The sequence below is a fragment of the Balaenoptera musculus genome, chromosome 6, assembly GCF_009873245.2.
Source record: "Balaenoptera musculus isolate JJ_BM4_2016_0621 chromosome 6, mBalMus1.pri.v3, whole genome shotgun sequence".
Lineage (NCBI taxonomy): Eukaryota > Metazoa > Chordata > Mammalia > Artiodactyla > Balaenopteridae > Balaenoptera > Balaenoptera musculus.
In genome coordinates this window covers 64,918,542-64,939,650 of record NC_045790.1, presented here as the reverse complement: position 1 = coordinate 64,939,650, position 21,109 = coordinate 64,918,542, and the positions used below count along the sequence as shown (strand labels likewise).

Below are 21,109 nucleotides of genomic sequence, written 5' to 3'. Positions count from 1 at the left end.
CCCCTGTGTCTCTCCTAGTTCGGCGACCTGCTGTTTGAGGAGGAAGTGGAGCAGTGCGCGGACCTGTGTCAGCGAGTGCTGCATCACTGCAGCAGCAGCATGGACGTGGCCCGGAGCCAAGCCTGCGCCACTCTCTACCTCCTCATGAGGTTCAGCTTTGGAGCCACCAGCGTAAGCGCCCAGGGCGACCCAGAATCAGCAGAGAGAGTCAATGCGAAGCCCTGGGGGAGGAAAAGTGTGCACTGTTGCAGTTGACTTCTGCCACGTGGGAAGGAAACGGTTGGGCATGTAGATGGATAGCAGCTTTTGTTTGAATTTGCATCTAGAAGTAAACTATTAAGATTGATGAATGCAGTGGTTTCCATCCGTGTGTTTCAATAAGAAATGAACAGATATGTGTAGATTCAAGGTTGTCATCTGTGGGGAGAAAAAATACAACAGAATTAGGACTTCAGAAGAGTTTGTCCTGTTTCTAAAAGCTGATTGGTACCAGGATGACCTATGGAAGGGAATTTGAAATGATCGCTATCATCTACACCTGAGTGTTAATTGAAGCTTAGCAGCCTTTGGAATTCAGCTTTATTACAGCACAGTCTTAGTTTGTCTAGATTTTAGTATGTTCTTTTGGAATTTACGTTTGTGGTCACGTTAATGAGCATGCTCAACTGATATGAAAAGATAACTTGGCCCATGGAAGAAAGGCAGGACCCTCAGAATGTATTAGGTATAACTGTTTAAAAGCCTTTAGGACATTCCTCAGAGGCCAGAGGCCCTTGGAATAGCCATACTTTTCCATGGGCCTGGAAGGAAAGGAGAAACAAAGTTGCTGCCTGCCCTGAGTCCAGAAATCTCAGAAATCTTGCCCATATAGATCCTGTTCCTCCTTGCAGTTTAAATAAAGTTCCAAGAAGAGGAATCTTGACACAAAGGGAGACATCCTGTGACCCAACTCTGTAGGAACCTTCCAGCCTTGCTGCACGGAGCTGGCCAGGTCCTCAATGAAAATTTAAAGGGAACTGACAGATTTATGTCAGGGCAATAGCCATTTAAACCAGTTAAACAACAGTATGGATCTTGAGCGAAGTATAGCTCATATTTCATTGGGAAAAAAAGGAAACGATTGAGACTGGGTTAAAGAAACACCGGAGAGTTCTTGGTATCTGGCTCTACTGCCTTCAATTATCTACTAGCTGAGTGCCTCTTATTTGTTCCATCATTATTTTTTCCTGACTCAGAACTTTGCAAGAGTGAAGATGCAAGTAACCATGTCTCTGGCATCTTTGGTGGGAAAAGCACCAGACTTTAATGAGGAGTACCTGAGAAGATCCTTGAGGACAATCTTGGCCTATGCGGAAGAGGACACAGACATGCAGACCACTCCTTTCCCCATGCAGGTAGACTGAAGAGCATGCCTTGTGTGTAATCAGCCAGTTATAAACTTGTGTGTGTGTATGTATGTGTGTATATACACACACATACATATACATACTTATACGTACATATATATGTGCATGTATATATGTATGTAACATATAATTCCATATAATATATTACATAACGTATATAGTTATAGATTATATAATTTTTGTGAAATATATATGTTATAATTATGTCATATGATACAGATAATTATATAACATATTATGATATATATTAGATGGAATCTAAGCTGAGGTCCTAAGCTGCCTCCTACTTGGTATAAAAAGCCCTGATGTTCCAGAGTACAGTTGAGGGCTTTCAGGTTGCAAATAACTGAAACTAGTTCAAACTAATTTAACCAAAAAGTGTTGGAGAGGGAAGATAGTATAACGATTCAGGACTAATTCATGGATCCCAAGGGCCAACTCACATCTGGGCCTCGGAAGTGCCTGGACCTGCAAAGGTGAGGTCAAAGAGGATCCAGTCTAGACTCCCCTCACCTGTGATCTCTCCTGTCTTAGCGAAGCCTGTCCATGGCTGCCCCTTGGACTTTCAATGCATCCTAACTTGTTACCATGGACTACAAAGCTGAGACTGTTTGGGGCGTACACTTTTTTTTGCAGGTGGAAGAACTTCTCTGCAATCTGAATAGCATCTTATATGACACAGTGAAAATGAGGGAATTTCAGGAAGATCCTGAGATGCTTATGGATCTCATGTACAGGTAAACTTTTCTGGTAAAATCAAAAGGGTGTCACTTAAGGATCTAGGGTTTGTCACTATGAAGTTCTTATGAATATAATGATCACAGGAAATGTGGGTACACTGTTTTGGCTGACATCCAAAACTGTACTTAGAAATTGGTAGAAAATCACCATTCAGAGGGTGTTGATTCATGTACACGTTTTCAGAAAGATCTCCCTAATTTAAAGGGAGGTACTTACTTTTTGAAATTATTTTCTACTTACCATAGAATGAGAGAAAAGAACTATCAACTGTTACATGAATTATTTCTGAAATGTTTTTCCACTTACATTCAGACATACACGGAAGTTTTATTTAGAAATCATATTTTACTCTGTCATTTAAAATTTTGTCTTATAGTCCTTGTTTTAGGAGAAACTACTTACAAAGGCAAAATTGTTCTGACGCGATGTCATAAGAAGGATAGTACTTTTGTCTTCTGTTATTTTTTTGCGAGAAAAGAAGAAAATTGCTAGAGCTCCATTCAAATAGACATCATTTTATCAGGGTTTTTTCCCCCCATAAATCTTTAACTAAATCATAGCATCCTTGGCATCCTGCACACCCCAAAGATGGAATGAAAACAGCTGGACTGATAGACGTTTGCCTTTTCTCTCATTCTCTGAACATGTAGGCAAAACTCTTAACGGGAAAAAAAGTGGCCATACACAATAGAAAAACAGTGTCACTAACCCGTTGTCCTTGAAACTTTCTCAACCCATCTTCAGAATTGCCAAGAGTTACCAGACATCTCCTGATCTGCGGCTGACCTGGCTCCAGAACATGGCGGAGAAGCACACCAAGAGGAAGTGCTACACAGAGGCTGCCATGTGCCTGGTGCACGCGGCTGCCTTAGTGGCTGAATATCTGAGCATGTTGGAGGACCACAGCTACCTGCCCGTGGGCAGCGTCAGCTTTCAGGTGTGGGGCAAGTTTAGCTTTTCCTTTAGCGCAATGGTTCTCAACTGGGGGCATTTGACGGTCTCTGAAGACATTTTAGGTTGTTACAACTGAGGGTGGGAAGGTGGGTGCTACTGACACTTAATAGGTATAAACCAGGGATGCTGCTGAACACCCTACAATGCATAGGATGCATAGGATAGCGCCCACCACAAAGAATTATCTGGCCCCAAACATCAATAGTGCCGAGGTTGAAAAAAACCTGCTTTAGTGTATTAAATTTGCCTCTTCTAATTGCTTTACCATCTTGGGTTTTTAAAAAAAATTATTGTCTACAATAAATGTAGAGTCGATAGGCACTTTAGACATTCCCAAACACTTTCACGTCCATGATTTCATTTGACCTTCCCCATAAACCAGTGAAACAGACAGATAGAGAAGGTATTATTACTCCCACTTCACAGATAAACTGAGACAGCAACTTTTCTAAGGTTATTTAAACCCTGTCTCAAAGACTTGTAGTTGGCACAGTATACTGACAACTGTGAAAGTATTTTTTCTAAATATTGGAGAAATTATTTCCCTCAGGGTCCATTCCTTTGATTACACTCTCCAACTCTGTAATATCCTCCTCACTAATCTAAAATCAAGAAAGAACCAACTTGGGACTTCCCTGGTGGCGCAGTGGTTAAGAATCTGCCTGCCAATGCAGGGCACACGGGTTCGACCCCTGGTCCGGGAAGATCATGCCACAGAGCAACTAAGCCCGTGCACCACAACTACTGAGCCTGCATTCTCGAGCCCGCAAGTTACAACTGCTGAAGCCCGCGGACCTAGAGCCCATGCTCCGCAACAAGAGAAGCCACCGCAATGAGAAGCACACCTCAACAAAGAGTAGCCCCCTCGCTACAACTAGAGAAAGCCCGCACGCAACAACGAAGACCCAACGCAGCCAAAAATAAATAAAATAAATAAATAAATTTATTTTAAAAAAAAGAAAGAACCAGATTGACCTGGGAAGGGAAAAAAAGGGCTGAATCAATACTGTCTTAGGATGAGCTGAATATTACCCATAGTTAGCAGAGGGAAGTTGTCTGCTAGGCCTGAAAATTGGTTCAGGCTGGGATGCTCAGTGGCCACTTGGACTGTTTTGGCTGAGTAGTTTAAAACAGTCTTTAGAGAAAACAAAAAATTTTACGAGTACTTTTAGAGGCATAATCTGTAGAAATGACAATCCCTGAAACCTGTAACAATATAGTACAGTAAGAGAGCCCTTTTCAAGCCAGACTCACAAAGTCATTTACAAGTGTTTGGATTATTCTTGTTTGAATTTTCATGACTGATTTTATAAAAGGCTCTGTTCTCATTGTTGCTGTTCAACACAATTTTGTGATGCTGTGTGAACCAGAAAGAGAGGACAATTCAAAGTAGCTTTCCCAGGCTTATAGAGTAAGGCACAAAAACTGTTGCTGGTAGAGTTTTTTGTTGTTTTTTTTTTTAATTTATATTTTATATAGAGTTTTTTTTTTTTAATTTATTTTATTTTATTTTATTTATTTTTGGCTGCATTGGGTCCTCGTTGCTGTGCACGGACTTTAGTTGCGGCGAGCGGGGGCTACTCCTCGCCGCGGTGCACAGGCGTCTCATTGCAGTGGCCTCTCCTGCTGCGGAGCACAGGCTCTAGGACCATGGGCTTCAGTAGTTGTGGCACGCGGGCTCTAGAGTGCAGGCTCAGTAGTTGTGGTGCATGGACTTAGTTGCTCCGCGGCATGTGGGATCTTCCCAGACCAAGGCTCGAATCCGAGTCCCCTGCATTGGCAGGCGGACTCCCAACCACTGCACCACCAGGGAAGCCCATACAGATTGTTTTGAGCTGAGCAGCTTCAAGTCCTTCTGAATTCAACAGAGTGCTTCTCCTCTTTTGGGGAGAAATGAGTAAAGGGTGGAGAGATGAAGGAAGTGGTCCTTGGTTTTCTTTTTCATTCTTGGAAGAGGCATTGGAATTATTCACATCAATAAAAGTTATCCTGAATACTGTTCACCAGGCAATCTGGGTATTGCCTCATACTGCTAATTCCTCCTTTCTTATGGTCTTCAGTAACAATAGTATTTATTCTATCATTTTATTCTCAGCAAACAAATTTTATTCTCAATTCAGGAATGTTCATTATAAAGCCAAAAATTTAATTCTTATCCAAAAAGCATAAAAAATCATCTGATTTTGAATCACACAAAAGTGAAGAAAGGTATAAAAATCAATTTTAGACATATTTGCTTTTTTGTAAAATTTATTTTGGCCATATGATATTAGCAAGGATAAATATTATAAGTGCTACTCTTTCAATTACCAGAGATCTCTGGGTTTAACACTTAATGTGGAATTATATCAACCTCTTGTCTTGTTTCATTACTATTGCTTATAAATTCTTTTTAATTTGCTTATAGTAAGTCATGCCAAGGTGAGTAGAATAGTTACTCTAGAAACAACAGAAAAACTCCACATTGTCCCTACATGGGAGCATATAGCTCTATTTTTTCATAGATCTTTATCCACATATTCATTCTTTTAGGTGATATTTATTGAGCACTTATTCTGTCCTCATGAACTTTACATTCCAGCCAGGGAGAGTGGCATCATACAGTTAATTCTTCCATTTCTTATTCAATTTCAATTATGATAAATGCTGTAATAAAGAGGTACAAGATGCTGTGAGTGTTTATCACGTGACTCAGCCTGGGGGTCATGGAACGCTCAGAAAGATGAGGAATGGGAGGGGGAAGCAGAAGGAACTGTGAAGAATGAGGTCTTCAAAATACACAGAACATGGTGAGTTAGGTGTTCTCAGCTACAGAAGAGAAGCCAAATTATGTTGATGCTTATGAGCCAATTCTCTTTTCTCTCAAATGAGACATACCAAATCTTTTTGGAAATGTGTGCTTGCAAGTGACAGAATACCTAACCCAGACGGACCTAAGGTAAAAATGGAATTTATCAGCTTGCATGAGAGAGATGAGTCTGGAGTAGCACCTGCCAAACTGGACCTAGGGGTCCAAACAATGTCATCAGACCTCAGTGTCATCATCACTTCCTGTCTCTGCTTTCTGTTATGTCCGCTTCATTATTCATAGGCTTCCCACACTCATTGAGAGATATTTATGTTTACATCTTCCCAGGTTCAAGTCCAGGAGAATAGAGAAATGCCTCATTTGTAGCAGTTGCAGAGACAGTCTCAGTGCATCTTATTGGCTCTGACGGGGTCATATGCTCATCTCTGAACCAATCATAGTGGCCAGAGACATGGAATGCTGTGATTGGCTGAGCCAGAGCCAGAGTTGAGGTCCACACCTGGAGTTATGGATGGTTTCTCAGGAGGCTTTACTTTATAGAAGGATGAAGGAATTCTGGGCAGCATTAACTACAGATGTCTGGTGTTGATTTCTTAAATGCTGTGTGCTTTAGTTTTCAACCTTGTTCTGCTCCAGTAAAATTGAATTTTTTGAAAAGAATTATAAACTGGAGATAAATAAATCTGTGCAAGGAAAATAACTCTGAGGCCACAGAATTCCAAGGAACTGAGATCATTGAAATTCTGTGCCCCAGAGTACAATATTTATTCCACAAATGTAGATATGGATACATTCTCACATAACTGCTGTTACTTTCACCTCCCTAATTCTGAAGCCAGGAAAGTCTGCCCAGAATCTTTTCCCTCTGACGACATCTAATAAGACTGCATAACTGCAAATATATTCCTCTACATGTGGAAAATTGCATACAATACTAACAGTATTCATTTCTTGGGTTATTAGATTCTTTCAACTGAATCTCTTGGATCTTTTATCATTTCCAATTCAGAAACATCATAATAGAAAGACCAGGTTTGAAAGAAAGGCTGGCCACAAAAGGTTCTGAAAGCCTCCTGTATTCCTAAAACTACCTTATAATTTTGGATATGAAGATACAGGACTGTAACAACTCTCTCTTCCTTGACTGCTAAGGATGAGTCACTTGATCTTGCTAGCCAGGCCGACGAGAGGCAGACAGATTTTACTTCACTAGCCAACTCTGGTCAGTTGGTAGTGGCTGAATGGGGTACCATGCTGAGAAGAATTTTGAGACCATATCCAAGCTTCAGGGAAAAGAGTACTATAATTAATTAGTTCTGTCTGCCATGAGTGTAGGCATAAAAGGAATGGCAAATGTGCTACCTGTATGCAAGTCCTAAGCTACAAAGGTTTCCAGTTTCTTTTATGTTCCATATGCATTTCTTCTATATCCATGAGACAGGTTGAAGAAAATGATTCTTGACCTGTCCAAAGTATGAGAGTCACTGCCAGAGCCAGAACTGGGGTGAGGTGAGTAAGGCACATGAAGTGCAGAATTTAAGGAAGCACTCACTCTTGGGGTCAAGCAAGTTCAGGGTCACGACTTACAGGACCCTGAGAGTGAGTGTTCCCTAAATTTTGTTTTCACCTTGTTCACCCTAATCCTGGCCCTGATCACTGCATTCTCCATGAGACTTTAAACTCTATGGTTTATGTAAAAGAAAAGTGTGTAGAAAGGAACAAAATGTTTGGGGGGAGAAAAAAAAAATAGTAACTGCTGCATTGCCATAAAGATTTCATAAAGAAGACCTTCTCATTTGCAATTGTCATATGATATTATGGCCGTTCACCTAAAAGCCAAGTCAGTCGTAGCAAGTACTTCAGAGGGTCACTCAGCTGGTGAAACAAGGAGCTAGTTAACTGTTCGTTGGCCTTTGGCTTTTAAAAACCACGATCCCTGCTGGACGTCCCTTAGGGTCCTTTCTCTAAAACAACTCAACTATTGTTACATTGAAGTAAGTGTCCTTTCTGTATCTCCCAATAGTTAAAAAGAAAAGAAAATCTTGAGTTTTGAAGGCCAGTTGTTCTGTGCATTCTTTCAAAATGAGTGGCAGCCAAAGGCTCTTCTTGGTGGAGTTACAGACCTTGTATGATCAGGGATGGTGAGGACCTTGGAGTCACGGCTTCCTCCTCCATGCTTTATGGGTTCCTGTGGTGCCTTTGTTAGTCGGATTCCCCTGTTCTCCTGGCTCATACTGTGATCTCTTTCAGAATATTTCTTCCAACGTGCTGGAGGAGTCTGCGGTCTCTGATGACACCCTGTCGCCGGACGAGGACGGGGTGTGCTCCGGCCGGTACTTCACCGAAAGCGGCCTGGTGGGCCTCCTGGAGCAGGCAGCCGAGCTCTTCAGCACGGTCAGTGCACACAGCTGTCCGGGCTTCCACGGTCAGCCCGGACTCTGGTGTCGGTGCCCTGCGTGCCGGTCTTAACGTCCAGCCGGTCCCCCTTCATGCTGACAACGCGTGCAGGGGCGTGCAGGGGCGTGCAGGGCAGGGGAGGGGCTGGAGGACTTTGACGTATGTAAATTGCCTCAGCTCTCAGGGAGGCGAGAAGGCCTTTCATCACTGCAATATTCTGGTTTTCACTGCACGCTCACTGGCTGGGCAGCAGTTTCACAGTATTATTTCCATTTAACAGAGGTGGAAACTAAGCCACAAAGAGGGGAAATGGCTTGCCCAGGGTTACACAATAAATCACGAGGCATGTTCTCACTCTCTTATTTTCCCTCTCTTTGAAAAAAGGGACTCAGCTGACAGCTGAGTAATCCTCAGGATCGTCACAGACCAGGGACAGCTCAGAGAAATGTGGGAGTGGAAGCCACGGAGACTCCCCTCATTAACCTAATCTGGGTCTAAACACTCCTAATAAGAGAAAAATATATAGAGATTAAAAATATATAGATTAAGTCATTGAGATTCAGGGCAGGGAAGAAAGTATGTTGTTCATTTTCATTTTCATAGTTTCCCTACTCCCTCAAATTTGTTTTTTTTTTTTAATTTATTTATTTTATTTATTTATTTTTGGCTGCACTGGGTCTTCGTTGCTGCTTGTGGGCTTTCTTTAGCTGCAGCAAGTGGGGGCTAGTCTTCGTTGTGGTGCGCGGGCTTCTCACTGCTGTGGCTTCTCTTGCTGCGGAGCACGGGCTCTAGGCACACGGGCTTCCGTAGTTGTGGCACGTGGGCTAAGTAGTTGTGGCTCACAGGCTCCAGAGTGCAGGCTCAGCAGCTGTGGCACACGGGCCCAGCTGCTCCGCAGCATGTGGGATCTTCCCGGACCAGGGCTCGAACCCACATCCCCTGCATTGGCAGGCGGATTCTTAACCACTGTGCCACCAGGGAAGCCGTCCCTCAAATTTTAAGCCAAGCAGATATTTAATACTTCACTCTGTTTAGCTGATCCAGTTTTGTTTTCATCTTGATATTTTTCTTTCTTCTCTACTTTTCATTTCCAAGTTTCCATCCTACAATCTATGTATTTTAATTATTATTTTGACTGTCTTCTCTTTTTCCAGCTTTCCCTTTCAGAATTCACATAAAGTCCAAGATACTCTTGTTTTTCCTGGAATTCTAGAAAACCAGGTAGTTAGACCCCTAACTCTTTTCAGGCATGCAATGAACATCTGGCTACAGGAGGACCCCTGGTGACATTTAAATATGCTAAAGCTGCCTTCCTGAATTGTTCTTAGTTCCTGTTGCCAGTCTCCTGTCCTATTTTTTTCCCCAGGAAACCCCTTTTTCCAACTTAACATTATCAAATAGGACCATTTAGTGTGTCTAGTTCAGTTTGAATGCTACAACCATCCCAAAGATGCTCAGACTTTATTCCTGCTCTATAAAATATTGTGGTGCCAGTAATAAATCCATTCTCCAATGCCTAATGCATTCTGGTTGCTCTTTTAAGTTTCCAGTGGATTAAATTCTCTTTGATTTTTTTCTCCTCTTTCCAAGGGAGGACTGTACGAGACGGTCAATGAGGTCTACAAGCTGGTCATCCCCATCCTGGAAGCTCATCGAGACTTCCGGAAGCTGACCTCCACCCACGAAAAGCTGCAGAAGGCCTTTGACAGCATCATTAGCAAGGTAGCAGGGGGATCCTGGCTAACAGGTCCTATAATCTGGCAGCAGGTGACCGTGTCTCAGAGATGCTTAGCCCTCCTTCCTCTCTAGGGAGTGATTTACCTTAAGGACATCATTACTGTAGCTCCCTCCTATCAAACGGAAGAGGGCTGAGAATAGACAGAGGACCGTAATTCAAACCGTGAAAGAAGGCAACTTGAATTACTTTACAACCAGGAATGTGAAAATCTTAATTCACTTAAGAGAAGTCCTAGAAATCTTTCATGGGATTTTTTTTTTTTTGCTATTATTTCCCAAGTTTATTCCATAAACATTAAAAAAATTTTTAAGGAGTGAATTCTGTGTGTATTAGCCACAGGAATAAAATGCTTTATAACCCAACAATAAAAGACTCCTGCCCTCTCATCTCAATGGATCCTCATGAATTGCATAACTAAGGAGAGGTTTTCTTATTTTGTTCATCAGGGTCATAAGAGAATGTTTGGAACCTACTTTCGAGTTGGTTTCTATGGATCCAAATTTGGGGACTTGGATGAGAAAGAATTCATTTACAAAGAGCCTGCAATTACCAAGCTTCCTGAGATCTCTCATAGACTAGAGGTAAGACAAGTGATTCCGGGTGATTGACATTGTGTACTTTACACCAACAGGTTAGAGTGGGTCATTACAACAAAACCAAGAGTCATGGATTCCTCATTGATCCATATATAAAGTTTCCCACATTGCTTGTATAATATCAAGATATTAGGTGAGATCATGAGGTAAAGCAAGATAAGGATAGCTTTCCCCTAAGATTCTGTACATACTTGTCAAACTTTGTAAGTTTATATGGTGAATATTTATTTTCAGGAGCATCCAAATTCAATCAATGTCATGTGCTTTCTTATAAACCTTTCCAAATTTTAGTAATAGTTTTTCAGCTTGAAGTTTGTCATCTTGACTTTGAAGTCATAGGGCCAGATTATCAAATTACCCCTAGAAAATGCTGTGGTCATCCTTTTGGTGTCACCAGACACTTCCCACTTCTGACATGGAGATGCTTGACTATAGGCCCACTGTGACCTGGAACAAATGAACTCTCCCTGCTGACCAAGGAGCACCCCTCTTTGGATAATCAGAGCCGGTGTCCCATTCCATGGGCTGGCAGCCCCTATCCAACCTGCTGTTTACATTTGATCCGTAACGTAGCAGAAGAGAGCAGCATGTTCTTGGAGGAAAGGCTGGAGAAAAGGAGAAACAACACAGAGAAAAGCGAGAAAAAAAAGAAACAGACGTTGAAAGGGCCAAGCACTAAGAACTCAGGAGGAAAGTCAAGGGGTGCCCTCAAAACGAAACCATCTCAGACTGAATAACTGGGGTCCCCTGAACTGCTGACAACAACCAGAGATTCACTTCTTTGCTTTCTTGCTATTGCTTTGAATTTATGCCCTTTCATGGCTTTCAAACTTAAAACACGTTCATTGTCAAATTGATCCATCCATGCCAAATGAGACAAGAGACTTTAATCCTTACTTGACCCAAAGGAGCCATGGCTCAGAGTGGTTGGGTGACTTGCCCAAAGTCGTTCAGCTCGTGAGAGGAATTAGCAGTTGACCCCAGGCCACTTGGTTCCCTAATATGTTTCCCCAATTTAGTACTAGAAGCATATATTTTATCTTCCTGTGCACTGTGGTTTGTCCCATTATGGGAAGCCTGGTGACCTCCAAGACCCTAGGGTACAAAAGGCAAGAAGTAAATAGTTCCATGCCCCTGGAGCATCTTTAGGAAATATGATGATGTTGGTTGAATTAGATGTCAAGCATACAGTTTATAGGGAAGCATGTATCAGTTTGCAATGCTGGACTTCCTTATGTTTTTATTTTTGTCTCAGGAAATGCTGAACTTGCCTCATTAGCTCAGAGGGACTTTCAGTAATCAAAGAGCACATTCTCCCTTACATTTGTTCCAAACGTATTCCACTTCTGAGAGACAAAGAGTTGCAATATATTAAAATAACCTCTGTAATCTGTTGGTTTCTCTTGCCTAGGGATTTTATAGTCAATGTTTTGGTGCGGAATTTGTGGAAGTGATAAAAGACTCTGCTCCTGTGGACAAAACCAAGTTGGACCCTAACAAGGTATGGGAAAATTGCAAAAAATAACCATCAGGCTCTGATTCCCTTTGTTCCTCACCCAAAAACGTAACATGACCTTCTCTGTCTGGACTCTTCAAGTCATTTCAACGCAGCCAAATTTTTTTTGCCTGCGGTTTAACTACTATTTGGTTAGGTCTTAAAGAAACAATACGCAAAGGCAGGGATCATAATAGGAGCTACCAGTTATTAAAGATCATCTGTGTGCCTGACACTACATTAGACCCTTTACTACATCATTTCATTTCATCCTCCTAAAGCCCTTTGAAATAAGTGTTGCTATTCCTATTTTACAGATGAGAAAAGAAAGGGTAAGCAACTTTCCAAGATCATGCAAGTGTCAAAACCAGTATTCAAACTCAGGGTCTGTCATCCTCAAACCTGCACTTTTTTTTTAAAGAAGATTCTTTTTTTAAAAAAATTTATTTATTTATTTTTGGCTGCGTTGGGTCTTCATTGCTGCGTGCGGGCTTTCTCTAGTTGCAGTGAGCGGGGGCTACTCTTCATTGCAGTGCGCGGGCTTCTCATTGTGGAGGCTTTTCTTGTTGCGGAGCACGGGCTCTAGGCGCGCGGGCTTCAGTAGTTGTGGCTCGCAGGCTCTAGAGCGCAGACAGTTGTGGCCTACGGGCTTAGTTGCTCTGCGGCATGCGGGATCTTCCAGGACCAGGGCTCGAACCCTTGTCCCCTGCACTGGCAGGCGGATTCTTAACCACTGTGCCACCAGGGAAGTTCCAAACCTGCACTTTTTTTTTTTTAAGTATTTATTTATTTATTTATGGCTGTGTTGGGTCTTCGTTTCTATGCGAGGGCTTTCTCTAGTTGTGACAAGCGGGGGCCACTCTTCATCGCGATGCACGGGCCTCTCACTATCACGGCCTCTCTTGCTGCGGAGCACAGGCTCCAGACGCGCAGGCTCAGTAGTTGTGGCTCACGGGCCCAGCTGCTCCGCAGCACATGGGATCTTCCCAGACCAGGGCTCGAACCCGTGTCCCCTGCATTGGCAGGTAGATTCTCAACCACTGTGCCACCAGGGAAGCCCCCAAACCTGCACTTTTAATCACTTCTCTTTATTGCCCTTCTATTAAAACCTTGAATCCTCAATTTAAAATATGTTGAAAAGATACGAACTTCTCACTGACAGCATTTGGTGGAGGCCTTCTTTTCAGCCAAGTGCAGGGTCATTGTGCTGTTGGAGGAATGATGAAAAGGGCTTGGACTTCAGTTTCCTCACTTTTCAGGTGAGGGTGTATTCTGTCTCGCCCCCAGTTGGGTGTACTGCAGTACAATTCTGATGCTCACCACCCAGAGTTAGGGTCAGACTCCACCAGTTACAGGCTCGTCCTGCAGGAGATTGCCCTAACTTCAGACACCAGCCTCAAGTGGGACCCCAGGCCGCTTGCACTTCTGACCAGACAAATACAAATGTGTGGGTTCGCGTAGCACCTCTCAGTGGATAACCCACTAGAATGCCTCACAGAACTCAGAAAAGGGCTACACTGATGATTATAGTTTCACGATAAAGGGTACACATAGGGCAAGATCTGGGACGTATCCCAGAGTTTCTATGCCCTCTCCTTGTGGAATCCAGGCACGTCAGCCTCCTGGCATGTCACTGTGTTCACCAACCGGGGAGGTCTACCAAGCCTTGGTGTCCAGGGTTTTTACTGGGGTCTCATTACATAGGCATGGTTGATTAAATCATCACCTACATTACTGAACTCAATCTCCAGCCCCCTCCTACCCCAGCAGTCAGGCTGGCCCAGAGTCTCAGATCTCTAATCAGAAGGTCGTTCTTTTCGATGACCAGCCACCATCCTGAAGCCATCTAGGGACCCACCATGAATTACCTCATGAGAATAACAAAGACACTTCTATCACTTAGAAAATTCCAAGGGTTTTTGAAGCTCTGTGCCAGGAAAGAAGGACAAAGGCCAGATACATTCTTTATTATAGCACAGGGTGATGCCTGCCTGCTCAGCCCAGCTCACAGACAGATATGCACATGAGAGAGCTTTCTAAGCTGCTGGAAATAATGCAAGTTCAAGGTATTTTTAAGGGCTGAGGGACAGAGGAGCAGTCATCATCTGGCAGGCCTATAAAATGAAGAGTTCAAACTCTTCTCTCAGTTCTGTCCTCCAGGATATTATGAAGATGATGCAAGTAGGGAGAAGTGTCCAAATCTAAGAGTTTGTTTTTCTACACATTTCAAAGGACTCACTCACTTCAGATACACTCCCTAATCTAGCCTGGAAGCAATAACTGTGGTAAGTAGCTGAGCTAAGCTTCACACAGAAATGTTTGACGTCTTTGAAAGACAGGATTGGCTGTGTGCCCATGGTGATCTGTGCACAGCACATGCCACGTAGAGTTACCAGTGACATCCCTGACGCGGTGCTCTTTTCTCCTCTGTTAAAACGCCCAAAGTAGGTTGTGAGAGTTTTAAATGAGAATCTGCAGCCAGAATTACAACCAGATTTCATCACACTCAGTAGTGATTTATGGTCTGAGGTCAGTGACCTCATCCGTCCATTTCAGTGGGTGGGTGTTGCAGTGACTATAGTCATTGTCATTCTTTTTTTTTCTTTTAATAAATTTATTTATTTATTTATTTATTTATTTTTGGCTGAGTTGGGTCCTCGTTGCTGTGCGCGGGCTTCCTCTACTTGCGGCAAGCGGGGGCCACTCCCCGCTGTGGCGCACAGGCCTCTCACCGCGGTGCCTTCTCCCCTTGCGGAGCATGGGCTCCAGGCTCACCGGCTTCTGTAGTTGTGGCACGTGGGCTCAGCAGCCGTGGCTCACGGGTTCTAGAGCGCAGCCGCAGCAGGTGTGGTGCTCGGGCCCAGCTGCTCCGCGGCATGTGGGATCTTCCCGGACCAGGGCTCGAACCCGTGTCCCCTGCATTGGCAGGTGGACCCTCAACCACTGCGCCACCAGGGAAGCCCAAGGCCTTCTTTTTAAATAAGTGCTCTTCTTCATAGTATGTTTGTGTGCGTTCATGTGTATGTGTGTACATTTTTTAAATGAAATACATGCAGTAAAATTCACTTTTTTGGTGTTTATTTCTATGAATTTTGACAAGCACATGGAGCCACCACCAAAATCAGACACAGAAAAGTTCCATCACCCCAAAATATTTCCCCATGCCTCTTTGTAGTCATTCCCTCCCTCTGTTTTCAGCCCCTGACAGTCACTAATCTGTATTCTGTCTTTGTAGTTTTGCTTTTTCCAGAATGCCACATAAATGGAATTATACAGTGAATAAATGGAATCATATAGCCTTTTGAGTCTGGCTTCTTTCACTTAGCACAATACATTTGAAATTTATCCATCTTGTAATGGTTCATTCCTTTTTATTGCTGAGTAGTATTCTGTTGTAGGGATGTACCACCGTTTGTTTATCCATTCCCCACTTGAGGGGCATTTGGGTTGTTCCTATTTTTTGTCTATTATGAATAATGCTGCTATAGACATTCGTGTACAGGGTTTAGTGTAAACACAAGTTTTCATTTCTATTGGGCACATGCAGCGGAGTGGGATTGCTGGGTCGTATGGTCAGTATAATGTAACTATATAAGAAACTGCCACCTGTTTCCTAAGGTGGCTGCACCATGGTGCATTCCCACCATCAGTGTATGAACACTCCAGCCGCTCCCCATCCTTCTCAGCCCTTGGTATTGTCAGTTTTCTTTAGTTTGGCCATTCTAATAAACGTGCAGTGGTCATAGTTTTCTGAAAAGGAAAGTTTTGCTTCTTCTGAATAGCAGTTGGCAAACTCTCATGCCAAGTTTCAGTTGGATCAGCAACTCTGCTAGGAGGGGCAGCTTGTGGACCTGACTTCCCACGGGCACACTCCCGTCCCTTCGCCCAGTCCTGTCTCTCATATCCCTGGCTTGGAGAGGAAGGATGGCCTATGGCTGATGTCTCGCCCGATGCTCTCAGCTTCCGTGGCTTTTGTGAGCGCAGAGGGGTGGTGCTGCCACTGTGTGTTCCGCGTGCCCCCCAGCGCATCCTGGGCGGTAGTCTGCAGACCAGCTCACCCCTTGCCTTTCCCCCCTTCAGGCCTACATCCAGATCACTTTTGTGGAGCCCTACTTTGATGAGTATGAGATGAAAGACAGGCTAACCTACTTTGAGAAGAATTTCGATCTGCGGAGGTTTATGTACACCACCCCCTTCACCCTGGAGGGCCGGCCTCGGGGAGAGCTGCACGAGCAGTACCGGCGGAACACTGTCCTGACCACCATGCACGCCTTCCCCTACATCAAGACCAGGATCAGGGTCATCCAGAAGGAGGAGGTAAAGGCACTGAAGGGCATGGGCTCTGGACAGAGGCCACCACTGAGTGAGTGGGCCTGGGTCACCTCCCAGGATGACACACAAACCTCCTTCATGCTCCTTCATGGCAGACTCGAGTGAAAATCTAAAAAGGGATGCCTTTGAAATATTATTATGGTGGTTATCCTCTCACTCTCATGGTGCCAGGGAATCCCATTTAGGCAGCTACATGTTTTATAGCACACTTTATATGTAAGTATTTTCTATTTTAAAGTTATATCTTTAACATACATATATGTACACAATTATAATACTATGTCTTTATATTTTAATGTTAAATTTACATGAAATATAAAAGTTTACAATATTTTATATTAGATTTTTATACATTTAAAAGCTTACATGTGATTCAGGCAGCGTTCTGTTGTTAATCGTCAGAGGCAGGAACAGCAAGTGAGCAGCCCCAAGGAGCTGGTGTTGAGCTGGAAGAGGGCACCATGCCAGTCAGACAGGAGACCAGTTGTCTTCTAGCCCCAGCATCCTCCTGTGACATTGCACAAGGCACTTATCTTCATTCTGTTTCCTTATCTAAATGTTGATAGAGGGAAGACCTCTTTCTTTTTTCTGGTTCCATGTGTAGCAGAAGTCTTCAAATTCATTGTAATGACACTGATCAAGAAAATGTCTCAAGCTACAGAACTGCTCAAAATTAGACATACTGTAAACATTTTCTTTTACTTTAAAACATACACATGTGCACTTATTTGTCGTTCATTTTGTGTAGAGCCACAGCCTTGTCTGTGATTCAGGGTTGGCTGACCACGATTCAGCACTGTCTTTCTTGTATAAACCATATGCAATGTCCACCCATATGCAATGTCCACAATGTTCAGTTCTGGTTTCTGTAAAGCAGAGTGAGAGCTTAAAGATCCTTGTTAAACAATATAAGAGCAGAATGCTTCTGGATTTTTATGATTTTTTTTTTCCCCTAGCCTTTTACCGTTGTCTTGTGCACACCTAATAAGATAGGAATCTTTTATAGCAACTTGCTTTCATAACATCTTGCCCAAGCATTAGCTTGGTTTTCATAGAAACAACTCTTCTTCTTTCCACAGCCATAGTTCACCAGTTTATGCATTATTGAATTAGATGAGGTCATTAAAATAACAAGTGTAACAGGCATAAGCAAGTTGGTGAACAAACACTGATGAGTTGTGGTGAATACACACCTCCTTGGCAGGAGCACAGGGACTGAGGTTACTGGAGAGCCACCCACCAGCTCAAGTGTTCAGCAATCACATCAGAGAGTGGTTTTCACAGAGGGCAAAGGAAGCCAGAACTGATGACTCAGCTAAGAGAAGGTTTGTTTAGAATGCATCTGCTGTATTTCTTACTGTTTTAGACTTTTGAGCACTAGGGCATGTCGGCACAGCACAGAAATAAACTCATGGTCCCAGTAAGAGTCCTCACAATTTTTCTGGGCCATTTGTAGTTCCCTAAGAACCTCAGTGTGTTAGTTTGTTAGAGCTGTTGTAGCCAAGTACCACAGACTGGGTGGCTTAAACAACAGAAATTTCTTGTTTTATAGTTCCAGAGGCCAGAAGTCAAAAATCAAGGTGTTGGCAGGGTTGGTTCCTTCTGAAAGACGTGAAGGAAGGATCTATTCCGGGCCTCTTTCCTTGGCTTGTAGATGGCTGCCTTCTCCCTGTGTTTCTTCACATCATCTTCCCTCTGTGCATGTCCCTATGTCCAGATTTCCTCTTCTTATAGGGACATATAGGTCATATTGGATGAGGGCCCATCCTAATGACCTCCTTTGAACTTGGTTACCTCTATAAAGACCCTGTCTCAAATAAAGTCACATTCCGAGGTACTGGGGTTTAGGAATTAAATACTTGAATTTGGGGGGGACATGACTCCATCAATAAAATTCAGAAAAGGTCCTACATACTCCAAGCCAATAGAACTTAGCAACTAGCAGATTGACCCTTAAGAGAATTCTGTTTACTAAGAATTCACCTTCAGGGTGAGTTAGAAAAGGCACACATGATGCCAAAATCTTGTGTTATGGTGGAGAAGAAAATCTTGAATGCTGTGCTTCTAACAGCTTTCCCAATTATAAGTCAAGCAACTTCTTAAACAACAGGAAAGGAAATCTAACAGTGTAGAAAAAAACATGGATTTTGAATGTAGACATTATTGTGGTCAAAATCTGACCTCCCCACCTACGACCTGTGTCACTTACTTAGCCTTACAAATCCCTCTTTGATTGCAAGGTGGAGAGAATAGGAAGTTGTTTAAAGAAGTACATCATAAATGCGTGTAAAGTTCCTGGAACATAATAAGTACTCAAGAAATGTTAGGCTCTTCCTCTTAACCTGTCCTGATTATTCTAAATTTCTCTGAAAGCCTTCTTAGCTGCTGCTTCAAACCCAGGTGTCCTCTTTGTCATAGCTCCAGGTTTGTCCATGGCTTATAAGACCTGACAATGACTTTCCTACATTTATGTCTTATGTTCAGTTTGTTTTGACACCAATCGAAGTTGCCATTGAAGATATGAAGAAGAAGACCCTGCAGTTAGCAGTTGCCATTAACCAGGAACCTCCTGATGCCAAGATGCTTCAGATGGTGCTGCAAGGCTCCGTTGGAGCTACTGTCAATCAGGTAAGCAAAACCAGCTGGTGGCAACTCCTCTGGTTCTTGTTATTTTGATTTTTGTTACTATATGTCTGCACCCTCCTTTCTTGAGGTCGATGAGTCTGGTCAACATACAAATGATGTTCCTAAACTTAGACTGAACGCTTGAGGAGGTCCCTTCTGCTTCATGGAACAACCCAAGGTAGACAAGAAATCCTAGAGATGAGTGGACCGTGTCTAAGGAGTACCATTTTTTGGAGAAGTTGAGGCCAGTCCTGGCAGTATGATCCAGATGGAGTGCTTAGTCATGCCCAATGTAGGCAGAGTTGTTGCAAGGCTTGAGATAAATCTGAGAAGGCCTGTAGGAGAGAAGGGAAAGGGTCTAGGACATTGAACCCCTGGGTCAGTCACCAGATGAAACCAGTATGCCAGGAGCATTGCTAAGCAGGAGTGACCTGGAACCGGCTTCTTGGGCCACTTCAAAACAGACTGGATCTTCTCAGATCCATTAGAATTCTAACTCCGATCTCAGCATGGAACTAATCCGGCCTCAGATGGAGGGCGTACTAGCTTAGTTCTCTCTGTCCAGTGTGCTTCCTTAATTTCAGAACCAGATCTGCACACCTCCACACGCAAAAACTCAATGAGTGCCGTGACCCTTTCCTCACTCGGCACAACTGGACTCCCCAGCAAAAATTCTCCGTCCACATAATATCAAGGGGACAGAAATAGTATTTGTTACATTTCCATGATCAGAAAATATTAGGAAGCTTTTGCTTTTGTAAGTCCCAATCTTTTAATGAAAATGGAAGACTTTATAAGCCCACAACCATAGATTACACATGTACTATGCGTATCTCTGACTCAAGCCAGCAATTACGCAAAATGGTGCTTGCCACTAGGGCAACTAGACAAATGGATATGAATGGCTGGAGCAAGACAATAATCTCTGTTTTCGGAAAAGCAACTCTAATCACATACCCTTTGATGTAGTATATTACCTTTCTATATGAAGGAAAATCTGTAATTAGTAGTATTTGATTAAGGAAATACATTTATACTTTTGAATATTCTCCTAAAACTGCAAACTCCTCCTAAGGAATCAGCATTTTCCTGAGAAGTTCAAGACCTTCCGTGATTTTTTGTTTCGGTCAAACTAACAAAATTAAATGTTCAAACTATGACCTCACTCCCAACATTTCCTCCCAAGTAATTTCACTTTCTTTCCAACATCAATAATGTTTTTCACTTTTCCCATCAGGGACCACTGGAAGTAGCCCAAGTGTTTTTGGCTGAAATTCCAGCTGACCCAAAACTCTATCGACATCACAACAAGTTGAGATTATGCTTTAAAGAATTCATAATGCGGTAAGAGGGGAAATGGCTGGGATTTCAGTAGAGCAGTGGTTTTCAAAGTGTGGTCCCCAGGCCAGCAGCTTCAGCATCACTTGAGAAATTTGCTAGAGAGGAAAATTCTCAGATACCAATCAGACCTACTGAGTAAGACTCTCCAGAGGTGGGACCCAGCAACCTATATTTTAACAAGTCCTCCGGGGGATTCGGATGCATGCTCAAGTTTGAGAAGCCTGCATAGAACAACACTACTTGCACTAGTAACTAACAAACTGTATGGTGCTTTCATATTTATCATCTCACATTGCAAAATAAATCTTCATTTTACAAAAGAGGAAATGGAGGTTCAGAGACGGGAAATGATTTTACTTAAGATCACACAGCAAGTTAGTAGCAGAGCTGAGTTCAAACCAGGTCTTCTGAATCCAAGTAGCGCATACTTCCTTCAATGTGCTGATATTCCACTGATGAATTAGAGCCTGAGAGGTTCTTGGCGTTGGCAGTCTTTGTAATTTCCCATATCATACAATAACTTATTTTTATAAATGTAAAAGACACTGCCTCAAATTGAGAGATAGAGGCGAGATTCTAAAACTAGAATTTTACAAAGGTATCAATCGTCTCTATGGCAATTCCCACTGGCAGGCAAGCGTCATCTCTGCTCCTGAATTCTGCAGTAGAGCTGGC

General features: G+C 42.9%; 1 protein-coding gene across 1 annotated transcript in view; it reads left to right on the top strand.

The window, feature by feature from the left end:
* The window catches only part of DOCK8 (dedicator of cytokinesis 8), a 222,501-nt gene that overhangs the window by 189,777 nt on the left and 11,615 nt on the right, over window positions 1-21,109 (top strand). Inside the window, exons 36-46 of the mRNA XM_036856043.1 lie at window positions 19-171; window positions 1,236-1,394; window positions 2,043-2,143; window positions 2,892-3,084; window positions 8,161-8,304; window positions 9,898-10,029; window positions 10,492-10,626; window positions 12,053-12,142; window positions 16,217-16,453; window positions 18,953-19,096; window positions 20,331-20,437. Of these exons, the coding sequence (XP_036711938.1) occupies window positions 19-171; window positions 1,236-1,394; window positions 2,043-2,143; window positions 2,892-3,084; window positions 8,161-8,304; window positions 9,898-10,029; window positions 10,492-10,626; window positions 12,053-12,142; window positions 16,217-16,453; window positions 18,953-19,096; window positions 20,331-20,437 (1,595 nt within the window). The remainder of the gene's footprint in view (window positions 1-18; window positions 172-1,235; window positions 1,395-2,042; window positions 2,144-2,891; window positions 3,085-8,160; window positions 8,305-9,897; window positions 10,030-10,491; window positions 10,627-12,052; window positions 12,143-16,216; window positions 16,454-18,952; window positions 19,097-20,330; window positions 20,438-21,109) is intronic.